Source organism: Oryctolagus cuniculus, chromosome 13, assembly GCF_051225735.1.
Source record: "Oryctolagus cuniculus isolate XC-2025 breed Fujian yellow rabbit chromosome 13, ASM5122573v1, whole genome shotgun sequence".
Classification (NCBI taxonomy): domain Eukaryota; kingdom Metazoa; phylum Chordata; class Mammalia; order Lagomorpha; family Leporidae; genus Oryctolagus; species Oryctolagus cuniculus.
Genome location: NC_142879.1, coordinates 105,237,777 through 105,254,711, shown reverse-complemented (window position 1 = coordinate 105,254,711; position 16,935 = coordinate 105,237,777). Strand labels below are relative to the sequence as shown.

The window sequence follows — 16,935 nt, the reverse complement described above, 5'->3', positions numbered from 1 at the left end:
GTAAGCTGCATTCGGTGTTTGAGGGGAGGTCATTGTGTTATTCTATCTGTTATTATGTGTGCTTCATTTTCTAAATTATAAGAAAAATTATATTAATGTAATGAAGGGAGAAGAATGTCCTGCGGGGCTTGCCAGCTCCTCACACACTCTTCCCGGCAGCCGGTGTTTGTACGAAGGTATTTGACTGAGGGCCTCTCGTGGCACCTGGCCTGTCACCCTTCCCAGAAGTGGGGAAGGCGTAGCCGTGATGTCATGGGAGGAAGTGGAAAGGTGACCAGCTTTCTGAAGGCTGAGGATTTCATCTTAAAGGGAGTGTGAGACAGTCCTGTCATCTGTGAGTTTGGTCACCTGTGCCACCGGCATGCCACACTAGGCAATAAGCGGTGGTGGTGTTTTCCAGATGGAAGCTGACACACATTAAAGCCCAATTGCATCCAATGCATCCAATAAAATTATGAAGCATCCAAAATGGGATGCTCACTCTAGGAAGAGGCTGCGTCAGTGCCAAATAGCATTTGTTCTCAGCAGGAATCCTGAGTCTATCTGTCCATAATTTGGCTATGCAAAATGACATTTTAATATGCATCTGTAGTAGCCTATGACATTCTAAAATACCATAAGAAACCTTTGATTTAATATCATCAGATTGCAAAGCCAGACCCTAGAATGTCAGCGAGCACTGCCGTATCCCTGTGGCGTCCGGCAGGAGCCCCGTGTGCTGCCGTAATCTGTGATCAAGCAGTGGGGCCCCCTTAGGAATGTGGGAGAAAGGCAAGAGGCCAGCACCGTCGTTAACATGAGTGCTGCTAGCTCTTAGTGTCCATCTTGGGAGGAGAGTCAACTGAGAGAATATCCTAAAAGGTGGCCTTTGTGACTAAAAACTGTAAAGTCTATCTTTTCCTGTGCATTCAACTCAGAGAAGATAGAGCCTTGTAAATTGACCTGAAAACAATATTTAAGCTTCCTAATGCAGAATCCAAGGATCTTCAAGAAGGATTCAGAGGAAGCTCTTAAAAGTCATCCAAACCTTTTGTTTTCTCATCTACTGAAGTGTTTCTCTTTAATTTTTTAAATTATATTTGTTTCCATTTTATTGGAAAGACAGAGACAGAAACAGACACAGATCTTCATCTGCTGGGTCATTCTCCCAAATGCCTCCCAAAAGCTGAGACAAGGCCCAGCCAAAGCCAGGAGCGCACAGGGTGTCCCACAGGAGTGGCAAGGAAGCAAGCACCTGAGCCATCACCCTCTGCCTCCCAGCATGTGCGTCAGCAGGAAGCTGGAGTCAGAGCAGAGCTGATCTTAGCCCTGGCAGTCTGGTGTGGGATGTGAGCATCCCAGCAGAGCTGGAGTGGCTTTGTGTGGTGACGTGACCCCTCCTCTTCATAGCTTTCGCTGTCCTTCCCCCCGGAAGAATCTGTTCTCATCTGCAAGTACCAAGAACTGTTCACTCTTGTGAAAGGTTAATAAATAATGAACGCACCTCTGGAAGGGGCTGAGTTGACTTCTAAGGCCTTGGGTAAGAGGACCCAGCCAGTGGTCCTATAAACATCATGCTGCAAGCATGATTGGAAGGTAGTCACTTGCTGATTCAGTGTCTTTCACGTAGTTAACCCTTCAGTACTGCTTTCTACTAGGCTGAGGCATTAGAATGGGCACCAGTTTGTTCCGATGTTCACATATGATTTTTGAAGAAAAAGTTATTTTAGCATCTCTGTCCCTTTTTCTCCCTTCTTGAGATACAACCTGACAATACTTGAAAAGTAAGCCATTGGAATACATGGAATGTTTTGGTAGAATGCATTTAAGTCAGGCATATGTTTTATATTCAAAAGGTTTGGTTGGTTATTTCCCCAGTTTTACTTCCTTGAAATTTAGTTTTTAATACTCCCTGTGGATAATGATGATTAAAAAGAAACTGGAGGGGCAGTGGGCAGGTGGTTGGCCTGGTGGTTAAAATGCTTGCCTGCCTCGTGTTGATGCCTGGCTCCAGCTTCCTGCTACGCGGATCCTGGGAAGCAGCAGCAGTGGGTCAGGTACTCCCGCCACGTGGGAGACTCAGATTGAGTTCCCGGCTCCTAGCTTTGGTTCTCACCTGGGCGCTGCTGCTGACAGCTGGGGCATGATCCAGGAGATAGCAGCTCTCTGTGTATCTGCTTCTCAAATAAATTTTAAAAATAAACAAACAAAAACTGGGACCTGGCCTTTTAACTGTAAAATCCTTAGAAAGCTTATCATATAGTTGCGTTAAACTTGGGAAATAAAAATTTCAGTTTCCAGTGCAAAGGTAAACATCCTTTCTTGGTTACTGAAGTTGCTATGCTAAACATTTAAGTCCATGTAAAAAGCTTTGAGCATAATGACAGTTCCCTAATATACTTTTTCAAAAACAGGGGTTTTTGTTTGTTTATTTGAAAGAGAAAGAGAGCTCTTCCATCCGCTGATTCACTCTGTAAAGACCTTAACAACCAGGGCTGGGCCAGGTTGCTACGTAGGTGACAGAGTCTCAGGCACTTGGACTGTCGTTTGCTGCCTTGTCAGGTACATTAGCGGGGAGACGGTCAGAAATGGAACAGCCAGGACCCAAACTGCAGCTCTGATATGGATGTTGCCAATGTCACAAATGGCAGCTTAACCCACTGTACCATAATGGCATTCCCGATATACTTTAAGATTTATTTATTTGCAAGGCAGAGGCAGAGAGGGACGTCTCCTATCCACTGGTTCACTCCCAAAATGGCCTCAGTGGCCAGAGCTGGACCGATCTGAAGCCAGGAGCCTGGAGCTTCCTCCAGGTCTGCCATGTGGGTGCAGGGGCCCAAGCACTTGGGTTGTCTTCCACTGCCTTCCCAGGCACGTCAGCAGGGAGCTGGATCAAAAGTAGAGTAGCTGGGACTCAAACTGGCGCCCATGTGGGATGTCCATGCTGCAGGCAGCGGCTTTACCTGCTGTGCCATAGTGCCGGCCCCCCAGTATACTTTTTAAAAATGTCTCTCACCTATGTTCCCCATCCACCTCTGAAATTTATTGTAACCTAATTTTTAATTTGGACAACTGACCAAGACAGCTGCAAGACATAAAGGTGATTCTTCAGCCCAGTGGCCAGGCATGTGGGAGATTTTACCTTTTTTTGCTTGTTTGTTTCGGTTAACTGTACAAATCCCGCCTCTGAACGTGGAGTGCATAGAGTCTTTGCCAGGTCCTCTCCTGCATTGTTAGATGTTCTCCAGATTCTCAGAGTGGCTCTGTAGGGAGGCCAAGGTGTTGATACAGTTTCTCTTAGAGAAATAAAATTCTTTATCCTAGATCCGATGTCCCGTTTTCACAAGATGAGTGCAGAGGAGGTTCTAGGCGGCGTCTCTGTTAAAAAGCATTGCTTTCTGTTAACTAGAGATGTGCAAGCCAGCCAGCGCTCCATAGCCTTAATTGCAGAAATGATCCACACTGCTAGTCTGGTTCACGACGACGTTATTGACGATGCCAGCTCTCGAAGAGGAAAACACACAGTTAATAAGATCTGGGGTGAAAAGAAGGTAGGTGCTTTGTTGTTTTTTTTTTTAACTTTTAAAAAATCTTCCTTGCTACATCATCTGATCTTTGGATCACATGGGGTCTCCAGATTTCTTTCTGTCATTCAAAAGTAAAAGATGTTTGCTCAGCTGTTGTCTTCCATGTGTGCAGGTATTGGAGAGCTTGGTGTTTTGCACTGTTCACTTTCATATAGGGTTCCTTTGGTTATAAGGATAGGGGTTTTCATGAGTAGCCAAAAAGTATATTTCATGAGGAACCATGCATTTGGCTCCTGGGCTTGAGTTACTCAGATTCACTGTCATTCCTTAGACATTTATGGATTAGGGCCACTCATACAACTGTCAAGGCAAATTAATTAAACCAAAAAAAAAAAAAAAAAGGAAAAACTTGGGGATACTGTTCTACCATAAAAAGTACACACCTCACGTGTGTGTACTTTAAAGCACAGTTCCCGTTTGATTAGCATTCTTTGAAGGGAGTGTGCAGAGTTAGGGCTTTGATTTGTTGAAGAACGGTGGTCAGGCTGAACAAAAGCAAATGAAGATGCACAGGCCTCTGGCGGGCAGGCACCCCCACGCCTGCGCTCCGCCCGGAAAGCCGGCTCTCTGTTGGCTCTCTGTTGACGAACTCACCCTCTTCCCTCCCCCACTGCTCCTAGCATCTGATTCTCCTCTGTTCATCAGCCTTATCTTTTTTTTTTTTAAAGATTTATTTATTTGAAAGTCAGAGTTACACAGAGAGAGCAGAGACAGACAGAGGTCTTCCATCCGATGGTTCACTCCCCAATTGGCCGCAACAGCCAGAGCTGAGCCGATCCGAAGCCAGGAGCCAGGAGCCTCCTCTGGGTCTTCTACATGGGTGCAGGGGCCCTAGGACTTGGGCCACCTTCTACTGCTTTCCCAGCCATAGCAGAGAGCTGGATCGGAAGAGGAGCAGCCGGGACTAGAACCATTGCCTATATGGGATGCCAGCGCTTCAGGCCAGGGTGTTAACCCACTGCACCACAGTGCCGGCCCCCATCCTCATCTTAACAGGCTTTGCTTAACAACCATGACCGGTGATTTGGTTGTGAACTTGACCCCTGCAGTTTGTGGAAAGGATGGCGTTTCATTTTGGAGAGGGCTGTTGGGGCCGGGAGTGACTGTGACTGCTCCCTGAAGTCAGCGGGCTCCTTTTAGGCAAGGCCTGGAGCAGACCCTGTGTGGAGCCCTCGCTTAGGCAGGGAAGACAATCTAGAGATCCGAGTACAGATGAGGAGGGCGCTTTGCTGCCCTCGCCTCCCTTCTCCGCCTCAGCACCAGAGCTACCCAGGGCCCCACGCACAGATGCGTTCACACAGAGCCGTCTGCACTGGCCCTGGCTCTTCTGGGCCTGTATTTCTCAGCCCCTCCTGCCTTTCACTCCTCGCCCACAGTCTGGGAGCTTCATCTTCACTTGCTGGCATCTTTTGGCCTGCAGACTCCTTGAGGCCAGGAGTCCCAAGCGCTGGGCTGCTGATAATGCAGGGGCCGGAGGTGGGTCTCCATGGACACGTGTGTGTTACGGTGTGTGCTTCGTATGTGTGCCCTTACCATGGGATGCCTTACGTAAGGTATATATTGTACAATGGTACTTCAAAACATATGCAGGAAAATGGAATTAAAAGAAGTTTATTTTAGTACGAGAAATTTTTGAAATGTATAGTTTTTCATAATGCACTTTTGTATGAAATTTGGGAGACTGTCATGTGCGTGGAATTAAAAGTTTTTTGCACCAAAATAAATAGTTATCTTTAATAATAAACATCTCTGATAATATTTATCTTTTAATTCCTTTCTGTAAATGTTGTGAAGTCCCTTCATGAAAAATGATTAATTTGTAAAATATATATCACTATTTAAAATACTATAGAAATTAGACAGTAGAGTTATTAAATTTTAATCTTGAAATTTCTATGAATTGCTGTAAAGCCTAGCATTAATGACTAATAACCATAGCATATAATATGTATATCTTTAAATATGCAAATTAATGTAGCTGTATAGATAGTGTGTGGGTTGTTTTTTTTTTTTTTTTAATTTGAAAATCAAAGTTAGAGGGAGAGACAGAGAGAGAGGTTTTCCATTTGCTGTTTCACCCCCAGATGGCCACAATGGCCAGGGCTGGACCAGGCTGAAGCCAGGAGCCAGGAGCTTCATCCAGGTCTCCAGGTAGGTGGGTAGCAGGGGCCCAAGCACTTGGGCCACCTTCTGCTTTCCCAGCTGCACCAGCAGGGAGCTGGATTGCAAGTGGAGCAGCCAGGACACAAACCCATGCTCGAGCTGGCCCCTACAGTGGGTTTTATTACAGCTATGATATAACTGTGTCTAATTTATAACTAGTTGGCAATACAAGTTGGTCATCTGTACATAGTCTAAAGCAGACTGGAAAAATACCGATTGCTATTGTTCCATGAAAAAGATATTTTGTCTAGGAATGAGGATCAGTGTAATATGGCACAAGGAACATTGAACTTGGAGCCAAGATTTCCTGATTAGTTCTCATCGACAAAAGCATGTTTTGTGCTAGGGGCCGGGGCGTGCTAAGTACTAGTGGCGATGATTCCTAGTCGGTGCCCTTCAGGAATGTGGTAAATAGGCTGTCACTGGCTGGGATGCAGAGTATGATGGCAGCTGTGGGCACAGGTATCTGTCACACTCACACACAAGGGAAGTCAGACTGGTGGATCAGAGAAGACTTCCTGGAGGAGGTGTCTTAGCTAATTGTGCACTAAGTGGAGAAGGCAAGGACTTTTTGAGCAGAAGGAACAGCAAGTGGGAAGGACAGCAACATGGTCTGAAGGAAGAACAAGTGGTCCCAGAATAGCTCATCTGTAGACAGCTGCATTCTTGGCGGGGGGGGGGGGGGGGGGGCTCAGGGGTGGAGGATGAAGCCAGGTGTCCGTTTCTTCAGCTGTGAGTTGGGAGAGGGACAAGGTGGTCTCAGAGGGAGCCTGGGCCCAACAGTGTTCCCAGACTGTAGCTGGTGCCTCCATAGCGGTGCTGAGGAAGGGGAAAGGGGAAACCCAGGGCCAGGCTAACCCCGCTGGCTCTGTGTGCCTGGCCTCACCTGGGGCTCCCTGGCCTTGCTGGTTTCTCTGAGCGTTTGCCCTTCTTCTTCCAGGCCGTTCTTGCTGGAGATCTAATTCTGTCTGCAGCTTCGATAGCGCTGGCACGGATCGGAAATACGGCTGTCATATCTATTTTAACGCAGGTTATCGAAGACCTGGTGCGTGGTAGGTTGGTTCTGATTTCTTGTCTCTTTTATCCAGCGCTGGTGTTTAGCCGGGCAGTGAAATCGCATCTCCAGTGACCCCCGTTTCCTTCTTTCCAGGTGAATTTTTGCAGCTAGGGTCGAAAGAAAATGAGAATGAGAGATTTGCACACTACCTGGAAAAAACCTTCAAGAAGACGGCCAGCCTGATTGCCAACAGTTGTAAAGCAGTATGTACGTCCTGTCTCTGCACGCTACACACGGCCACATGGCTCCGTCCTGGGAGCTCGTCCTAGGAGACGCTTCCCGCAGAGCCTTAAAAAGAGCGTCCCAAGTCCCAGAAGGCCAAGGGGGAAGGAATGACAGCCCCCACACAGGCAGCTTCTGTGTGGTTTTCATTTTTGCAGACTTTCTTTGGCATGCAGATACTAACTTTTGCTTTTTTTTTTTTTTTTGCCTCCTAAGAATTGAGTGAGACTAAGCTTTATAATATATTGCCCCACTCTGATTTGCAAATGCTGTTAACACTTTGAACGACTCACCAACTCACCGTAAATAATTTATCTCGTGACTTGCTGCGAGCACTGCTCCCGGCACTTTACATTGGAACAGTTAAGTGATGTGTTCTCAGATGTTGATAATCGCTTGGCAGAAAACTGAGCTGTTGAGGTGGTGGTGGTGGTGTATGTACTGTTTTATGCATATGGATCCTCAATATTTTCTCATGAAACATAGTAAGCCGCATGTTTTCCGAGCATACACTGAGTATGAACTGTAACTGGCTTCCTCCTGGCCCGCCCTCTCTACATGTGGTTTTTTATTTATTTATTTATTTATTTATTTATTTATTTTTGACAGGCAGAGTGGACAGTGAGAGAGAGAGAGAGAGACAGAGAGAAAGGTCTTCCTTTGCCGTTGGTTCACCCTCCAATGGCCGCCACGGCCAGCGCACCATGCTGATCCGATGGCAGGAGCCAGGTGCTTCTCCTGGTCTCCCGTGGGGTGCATGGCCCAAGCACTTGGGCCATCCTCCACTGCACTCCCGGACCACAGCAGAGGGCTGGCCTGGAAGAGGGGCAACCTAGAAAAGAATCCGGCGCCCCGACTGGGACTAGAACCCGGTGTGCCGGCGCCGCAAGGCGGAGGATTACCTAGTGAGCCGCGGCGCCGGCCCTACATGTGTATTTTTTGAAAATCAGGTCATATTGCCTTTAGTCTGTAGGCTAAAATGTGCAGTATTCATTGCCAGCCCTTGGGTGGATCGTTAACCCACGGGACTGCCCACCTGCACACTTTGCTCAGCCTAACAGGCACACAGGCAGGAAACCTGAGTAAGTGTAGACCCGTGTAATTAAAGCAGCAAGTGAGGAAGAGTGAGCGAGTCAAGTGCAAATGGCTGTCCTCGTGACTGCGAGCTCTCCCTGGGGCTTCTTATGGCGCTAAGTGTCGCTGTTCCGAAAAGGGTCAAGTCATGTGCAGTTGGGAGCCAGGAAAGAATGAGGGCAATGTTGGCTTCCTGGAAGGATCTACTCTGACACCCGGAGGAATGTGAATCATGTAGCACTTGCTGGCCACGATCTCGGGCGTCTTTGTGTTTTCATTGAAAAGGCTATTATGTTTGTGTTTCCAAGTGTGTGTAAAAGAGAGAGAAGATGGAAATCTGGTGGGCACTGAATGCTAAGTATCGCTAAGAATGGCCCGTCTTCAGCGGGTGCCGAGAGGCGGCTCTGGATTATCACACCCTCTATGGCCAGAATCTCTCGGGCAGATCCAGGGCCCGAGAATAAGGGACAGCACTGTTGTGACACTGCAGTTCGGAGGCACGTGCAGCTGGTGGCGCTGGAAACACCAAGAGTCACTGTTCCTGGGAGGGCAGCATTGCTTTAGGGCTGGCACAGGAGCGAATTCACTCAGTGCTGGACTCCTCCCAGAGGTCTGGGGACGTGGCCTTGGCGCCACGGAGGAGCCTTGATTCGTTGTGGTCACTCCCCTCTGCTTACGAAGCTGGAGAGAGTGCCCACCTCTTGTCTCAGGAGCACCTCTTTCTTCCAAGACCAGGTAAACAGTGGCCATGTCTGACCAAGGCTCGCCCCTTATTAAGAATGTCCACTAGGAGGCAGGCTGGCATCATCCCGGAACTACCTGCTCACACGTGATTGATTCCTCAGCTGCAGAGCTGCTGAGACAGGAGGCGGAGTGTGAGCTCTCTCAGTACACGTGTCTGTGGTTCAGTGCCTGTGGGCTCAAGTGGTCCGGAGGTGCCAGGTAGTCAGAGTGCTATCCCTGTGTGCTCTCGCGATTTCAAATGCAAAGCCTCGTAAGCACCAAAGGAATGCATGCAAAGCCAATTAGACCAAAAAGAGGAGCGAAGGGAAATCTGAACATCAGAATTCCTATCCTGGAATTCCAAACACTTGGGAATTTGACAGAGACTCACCACCTTGTAATTCATTCTACCAAGGATACCATTCCCCTCTACCCCCACCCACTTGTTTAAACCACCCATTGTAGGCTTAGTGGGTGTCACGTAAGACAGGGTTATCATGGGGTGGGCTTCATGACTCTGATAGTAAAATAGTTAATTATGGTTGGCTATTTATTTACGTACATAGAATAATCAGGCTAAATGCATCATGTAGCTTACCCATGAGGGCTTTGTCTTGTGCCCCAGAAAAATCTAATGGGAATGGGACCTGAGAGGTCAGGCGGCCTGTCCAGTGTTGCAGCCAGTCAGTGCTGAGCTGGGAATTGGGCATGGTAATCTTGCTTTTCTTATGGTTTCCCTTCCTGAACTTTGTTCTCTCCAGGGCTGCCCGTGGGCTGACATCAGTGGGCTGTCTTCCTATTACCTGATTTTGAAAGCTCCAGAGTGCCACCATAGAAAGGTGTTCCAAGGGTCACATTTCGTGACCAGTTTTGATGATCCTGTTACAACAAAAGGGAAGATTTTCTGGTTCAGGATCCAGTCCCTGATCTCGTGTTGCATTTCATTATAATGAAACTTTAGTCTTTTTTAACTGTGAACCAGTTCCTCAGTCTTTCGCAGTCTTCCTTGACTTTGACAGTTTGAGGTGTGTGGGTTAGTTACATCGTTAAGCCTCTCCAGTTGGGTTTGTCTGGTATTTTTCCAAGATGGGGGTTCTGCTTCTGAGTGTTTGGCAGGCAGGAAGCCCACAAAAGTCACACTGCCTTCTCAGCTTGTGGCACTAGGAGCCACATGGTGTCTCCACCCCATTGCTGGCAAGGCTCGTCTCCCTCGCCTGGTGAGCATGGTGTCCAGCCCTTATTTCCCCTTTGTGGGAAAGGTATTCCCGGAATATGCAGTTCTTCTGTTTCCCATCAAATTGTCACTCTCTGGTTTTAGAATCCACAAGGACTTAACGATCCTTCCCCGAGGTGGTGATTACTGTTATGGTTGCCAGCTGGTGGGAATGTCTGTCATTCCCTCTGTCTCTTTGCCGCAATGACGTGTGCATTCTGTTGTAAAGCACCTCTTATCTGCGTGGACTCTCGGATTCTTATTTCAGCCTATGAATTATAACCCTTTGTCATTATTTAAGACTCCATTGTCTCTTATTTTGGATAATGGGAGAGATAACTTGACTCCTGCATCCTTTTCATTTTAAAAAAAAGAAATTTGAATGTTTTTAATTAAGAATTTAGCTTTATTGGCCGGCACCGCAGCTCACTAGGCTAATCCTCCACCTTGCGGCGCCGGCACACCGGGTTCTAGTCCCGGTCGGGGCGCCGGATTCTGTCCCGGTTGCCCCTCTTCCAGGCCAGCTCTCTGCTGTGGCCAGGGAGTGCAGTGGAGGATGGCCCAGGTGCTTGGGCCCTGCACCCCATGGGAGACCAGGAGAAGCACCTGGCTCCTGGCTCCTGCCATCGGATCAGCGCGGTGCGCCGGCCACAGCACACCGGCCGCGGCGGCCATTGGAGGGTGAACCAATGGCAAAGGAAGACCTTTCTCTCTGTCTCTCTCTCTCACTGTCCACTCTGCCTGTAAAAAAATAAATTAAAAAAAAAAGAATTTAGCTTTATTTATTCAAAAGGCACAGATAACTCTCCTGTCCACTGTTTTACTCCCCAGATGCAACAGCTGAGGTGAGCCAGGTCAAAGCCAGGAGCCTGGAACCCAATCCAAGTCTCCCATGTGAGTGCCAGGGACCCAAGGATTGAGCCATCGCCTGGTTATGCCAGTGTGCATATTAGCAGGAAGTGGGATTGGACATGGAGCAGGAACTCAGATGTGGGATGCAGACATCCGAAGTGGCAGATTCACCTGCTGTACCACAGTGCCCACCCCAGCTTCTGTGTATTCCTGTCTGTCCATGGTCACTGATAGCTCCAAATTCATAGTTCACATGTTTCCCTGCAGAATGTGTAACTTATTCCCCAACAGTGAGAGACCTGGCCAGCGTTCTCCACAACAGACTGAGCTGCTCAATCCTAGAATACACCACAGGGCTTTTGAAATTGGTAACTAGTGCGTATGTGCAGAACAGACCCATTAACTGTTGTCATATTTGTTTTCAGTTCCTTTTGCCTTTAGCCTGAGGATAGTCAAAACACTGTTCAAAAGTGACCTTTTCCCCACCTAACTGAGGTTATGTTACTTGAAATATAGGTTGGTTCATTGCTATTTCACGTTAGGGGTTCCTTCCTGTTCTTGCTAAGTCATTTTTTCTTTTAAGGATTTTGTTGTTGTTGAGTCTATCAAATATACCTTCCCCTTCATCTGCTTTCCCCTGTTCTCACTCCCCCGTCCTCTGTACCCTGTGTAACCAGTCTCATTAGCTTCTGGATCCTTTGGCCTGTATATTTTTTTGCACAAGAGAGCAGACCTGTGTGCGGTTTTAATGTAGCATACTGCACTGCTTTGATTTCGCCTCCATACCTTGCTTTCTTAACAGTATATTGTGAAAATGGGCCCGTGTTGGTTTGTATCACTTTGCAGGAGAGCTGGATCATATCCTACAATGCACCACTGTATGAATGTGGCGTGGTTACTCAGCTACTCTTCTGTGTGTGGGCATTTAGGTTTCCCTTGCTTGACAGTTAGAAATATTACACTGACTAACATCGTGTGAATGCATTTTTATATGGGAGGTAAACTGCAAGGCAAATACAGGGCTCATTGCATGGTGTGTTTACCCCACGCCACCAAATTTCCCTCGCTAGTGTGGCTGGCGTGAGAGGAGTGTCTTGCCTCTTACCCACAGACTTACCAACTGGATGTGGCATTGGATGTCTACATTTTCACCCATCCACCAGATGAGAAATGGTACCACACGGACGTTTTAGTTTCTTTCTGAATGAAGCTGAGTATCTTTTCTGAAGCTTAAAGACTGCTTTTGTATCTTTAATTTTTTTTTTTTTTTTTTTTTGACAGGCAGAGTGGATAGCGAGAGAGAGAGACAGAGAGAAAGGTCTTCCTTTGCCGTTGGTTCACCCTCCAATGGCCGCCGCGGCCGGCGCGCTGCGGCCGGCGCACCGCGCTGATCCGATGGCAGGAGCCAGGAGCCAGGTGCTTTTCCTGGTCTCCCATGGGGTGCAGGGCCCAAGCACCTGGGCCATCCTCCACTGCACTCCCTGGCCACAGCAGAGAGCTGGCCTGGAAGAGGGGCAACCGGGACAGAATCCGGCGCCCCAACCGGGACTAGAACCCGGTGTGCCGGCGCCGCTAGGCGGAGGATTAGCCTAGTGAGCCGCGGCGCCGGCCTGTATCTTTAATTTTTTAAAAGATTTAATTATTATTTATTTGAAAGTTAGTATTACAGAGCAAGAGAGATCTTGCATCTGCTGGTTCACTCCCCAAATGGCTGCAATGACCTGGGCTGGGCTGATCTGAAGCCAGGGATCAGGAGCTTCTTCCAGGTCTCCCACATGGGTGCAGGGCCCAAGGACTTGAGCCATCATCTAATTTCTCAGGGGCATTAGCAGGGAGCTGGTTTCAAAGTGGAGCAGCTGGGACTCGAACCAACACCTATAGGGGATGCCGGCCCTGCAGGTGGCAGCTTAACACACTGTGCCACAGCGCCAGCCCCTAATTGGTTTTTTAAAGATTTATTTATTAGGACATGTTCTTCTGCTGGTTCACTCCCCAAATGGCTGCAATGGCCAGGTCTTAGTCAGGCCAACAGCAGGAGCCCGGGACTCCATCTAAGTCACCCATGTGGGTGGCAAGGGCCCAGGTACTGGCCACCTAGGCATGCTAGCGGGGAGCTGGAGTGAAAGCAAGGCAGCTTTCAGTCAGACTGGCACTTGAGTACGGGGTGCTGGCATCCCAAGCAGCAGCTTAACCCATTGGCACAACACTCCCACCTCCCCTCAGTTTTTAAAGCTTTTTATATATTAAGAATATTAGTTCTCTCTGTTGCGTATATTTTTTTCCCAATACTTTCTGTTGGTTTTGGACAGTACCCTATTTTGATATTGCTTTCTGTAATGGTGGGGCTCCAATATTCTTTACTATTTGAAATTATTTATTCATTTGAGAGGCAGCAAGAGGGAGACAGATAAAAAGAGAGAGTTGCATCCACTGGCTCACTTCCCCAAAGCCCCACAATGGCTTGGGCCGGGCCCAGCTGAAGCCAGGAGCCAGGAACTCAGTGAAAGTTTACCATGTGTGGCTGCAAGGAACCCCATTCCTTGTGCTGTCACTGCTGCCACCTCGAGAGGTGGCAGATCAGGAGTCAGAGCTGGGAGAGGAAGGACCCCAGCGTCAGTGTCATCAGGGCTGAATGCCCATCCCTCCGCTGTTGTTGGTGAATAACACCGCAATACATGCAGGCACGTATCAGAATGTATCTTTTGGGGTGCACAAATCCATACTTCAAAGATGGAGATGTGGGCCAGTGCTGTGGTGCAGTGGGTTAAAACCCCGACATCCCATGTGGGCACCAGTTCGAGTCCCAGGTGCTCTACTTTCGATCCAGCTCTCTGCTAATACACCTGGAAAAGCAGAAGATGGCCCAAATACTTGGACCCCTGCACCCAGGTGGGAGACTCGGAGGAAGCTCCTGGCTCCTGTCTTGGCTCAGCTCTGGCCATTGCAGCCATTTGGGGAGTAGACCAGTAGATGGAGGGTGTCTCTTCCTCCCTCCCTCCCTCCCTCCCTCTCTCCCTCTCTCTCTCTCTCTCTCTCTCTCCATCTCCATCCATCCATCCATCCATCCCTCCCTCCATCTACCTACCTCTCTCTGTAATTCTTTCAAATATCAGGTGCGTGGCCCCTTCCCGTGTAAGCAGTGCTGTGCTGTGTGTCTGAGGCGAGACTCATGAGAACTGGGTGAGCCCAGGAAACACAGGCACAGCACGGCCTGCCTGTGGCATCTGCTTCCCATAAACACTGAGTCAGGCTCTGCTTTCCTCTGCCTTATCGTTCTGCGCACTCCACCCGCTTCCAGAAGGAATCCAGGCATCTCGGATGGCGGCACCTCCTTGCCATTGTGTGTGTGTGGTGCTGTTTTCTGTTCCTGTGCCATGGGTGCTGGCGGTCCTTTCCTGGGCTCAGAGAACAGGCTCCTGGGGGTGGCCTGCGTGCAGAGGTGGCTGTCGGCACTTCCCCTGTGCCAGCCCAGTTGTGTGGCCGCAGGGTGAGCAGGGAGGGGAGCACACAGAGCTCCCGGCAGTCGGCTCACCTGGGCCTGTTCCCTGAGCTCTTTGAGCTCCGCTTCTGTCATCATTTAGCAGCAGCACAGCGAAGTGATGAAGAGCTCAGCCCCTGGCGCCAGAGTGTGTGGAGTCAGGGGCTGACTGCAGCGGGCTTGGCCAGGAAACGGCTCCCTCCCTGCCTGCGTTCCATAAGCCTCCTGAAGGGCTGCCCATGGGAGGAACCTTGGGCGAATGGGTGATTAGCTTTTACCTTCCACCACGTGAGTACGTGTGGGCTGCTGTGAGACTTAACTCAGATGCTGCAAAGCGCTAATCACCTGTGCTCGTGAATTTCTAACTGGTGAACTTCAGAAGCGGATTTTTATCTTGGAGGAACAAAGTTTGTATTTCTGGGCAGATTAACCTTGTGAACAGGAGACCATGTCACAGCCAGTTACTGCTGCTTAAGAACAGAAGTGCTGTTGAGTCTGGGGCTCCGCCCAGCCCAGGCTGCAGCGGCTTGCCCCCCTGCTGGTCTTTGAGCCAGGTTTATGGATCATTTGGCGTGTTCCAAAGTTTGTAAACAGCCCCTGTATGGGCTCCTGGATTCTTCAGCTGAAAAGAGGAGCCCCTCCCGACAGCCCATGGGTCAGGTCTTCTGCTGGAAGCAGTTAGGAGTTCATGATTCCCCAGACAAGTGGCCACGCTGATCCAGCGTGGGTTTGTCACGCACCATGGCCAGAAGTCCCACGGTCACAGACTTCATTAACGCGTCACCAGTGATCTGGCTTGAATTAGCAGAGGTGCGGGGACCCTCACCAGGTGCCAGGCACTTCCTGAGGGCTGAGCTGAAGCATCACACTCATTTCTTAGGTGAGAGCCTACATTTTTGTTGAGGAAACTCAAGTACACAGATGAAGTCGCATGCCATGGTCACACTGTAATGATCAAGGTCATAAATCCAACTGGGGCAGGCCAGCTAAGCAGAGCCGCCCCTGCTGGAGCCCGCTGATAGGAGCGGAAGGGCAGGGCGCAGTTCTTCAGCTGGCTTTCTCATTGACAGTCAGTGTGGACACTTCCTCTCTGGTGGAGCAGCGTCTCTCCTCCCCACCCCCTCTGTGGTCTGTACCCAGCCTTTGTTTTCTGAAAGCTCACCTCGGCCTGTTTAGCATGCTTAGCAGAGCCGAGGGAAGCACACTCAAGTGGCCAGTGTCAGCTCGTGTTCTGGGAGTTTTAAAAGACTTTCCGAGCTCGCCTCTCTCTGGTGGTTGACGTCTGGAAACAGCAGGGCCAGGGAAGGGCCTTCTGATGCTGAGAGAGCAAGGTGGACATCTGAAACCGGAGACTTCGGTTGCCGTAGACAGGAAGAACTGCTTAGAAGGAAGTGTAGTCCCCAGCGGTTATTAAAAGGAGGGAGTACAGGTGGGGAAGTACATGACAATGTCATCTGTAAGATTAGATTACACATCTAACCCTAAAGTGAGCAAGAAATGAGTAGCGAGGTCACTTAAGGCCACAGTCACCGGGCCCAGGCTGGTGCCGGAAGCCAGCTTTTCACGGTGGAGCATCTCTTTCCTTGCGGGTCAGCAAGGGTGACTTGGCATATTCTGAGCAGAAGTCCCCGCACAGTAACTGAGTTTTTCCGAAGCAGTGGGAAGCACTGCTTATCCTGCCTGAGAGAGGCGGAAGGTGGGAAGACAGTTGCTTGTCTTAGAATTTAAGACTTCAGGGGCTGGTGTTGTGGGCAGGCCACCCCCTGTGATGCTAATAGCCTGGGAAAGCCGCAGCAGTCGGCCCTGCACCCTTGTGGGAGACCTGGATATAAAGCCCCTGGCTCCTGGCTCCGGCCTGGCTCACTCCTGTTGCAGCCACTAGTGGAGTGAACCAGCTGGTGGGACATTTCTCTGTCTCCCTCCTCTCTCTCTGTAATTCTGACTTTCAGATAAATAAGTAAATCTTTAAGGATGTAAGATTTAAATTCTTTCACTGAAATCAGTATTTTGCTCTCTAGCTCCACTACCCCTCTTTAAGGAAATGTTTATCCGGCCCTTCACCCAGGGGCCGGGGCCCGTTCTTGCCTGCCTGGCAGCTCACCCCTGAATTCTGTGTGTTTCAGGTCTCTGTCCTAGGATGCCCGGACCCCGTGGTGCACGAGATAGCCTATCAGTATGGGAAAAACGTGGGCATAGCCTTTCAGGTTCGTATGCTTCCTGTTTGTCCTAGTGTGGGTACAGCAAGTCCTCAGTGGTGGCGCTTTGACAGCCCTCGTTTGCCTTTCGCCAGCTAATAGATGACGTGTTGGACTTCACCTCGTGTTCTGACCAGATGGGCAAGCCGACATCTGCTGATCTGAAGCTCGGCCTAGCCACTGGCCCTGTCCTCTTTGCCTGCCAGCAGGTGAGTCCCCCAAGCCCCCGCGGCCCACAGAACCAGTGTCTCAGCAGGGCCGACGGGAAGGCTGGCTCCAAGAACAGCCGGCGGCTTTCAGGTGAGAGCGGGATCTGGATTTGACCTGCCTCAAAAATAAAGTTTTGGTAGCTGTAGTCTTATAGCTCATTGTCACCAGCCCATGCATGA

The 16,935-nt window shown here is 49.4% G+C and overlaps 1 protein-coding gene across 11 annotated transcripts in view; it reads left to right on the top strand.

Moving 5' to 3' along the window:
* The window catches only part of PDSS1 (decaprenyl diphosphate synthase subunit 1), a 43,211-nt gene that overhangs the window by 16,826 nt on the left and 9,450 nt on the right, over nucleotides 1–16,935 (top strand). For 3 of the 11 annotated variants that reach the window (XM_051820991.3, XM_051820989.3, XM_051820992.3), the window contains 5 exons: nucleotides 3,392–3,533; nucleotides 6,673–6,784; nucleotides 6,883–6,992; nucleotides 16,475–16,555; nucleotides 16,642–16,755. In XM_051820991.3, the coding sequence (XP_051676951.1) occupies nucleotides 3,392–3,533; nucleotides 6,673–6,784; nucleotides 6,883–6,992; nucleotides 16,475–16,555; nucleotides 16,642–16,755 (559 nt within the window). Of the gene's footprint in view, nucleotides 1–3,306; nucleotides 3,534–5,653; nucleotides 5,721–6,672; nucleotides 6,789–6,882; nucleotides 6,997–16,474; nucleotides 16,556–16,641; nucleotides 16,847–16,935 lie in introns of those variants that run through there. The other 8 variants (XR_016219288.1, XM_089311906.1, XR_007909773.3 and 5 more) reach the window with 8 other exon arrangements.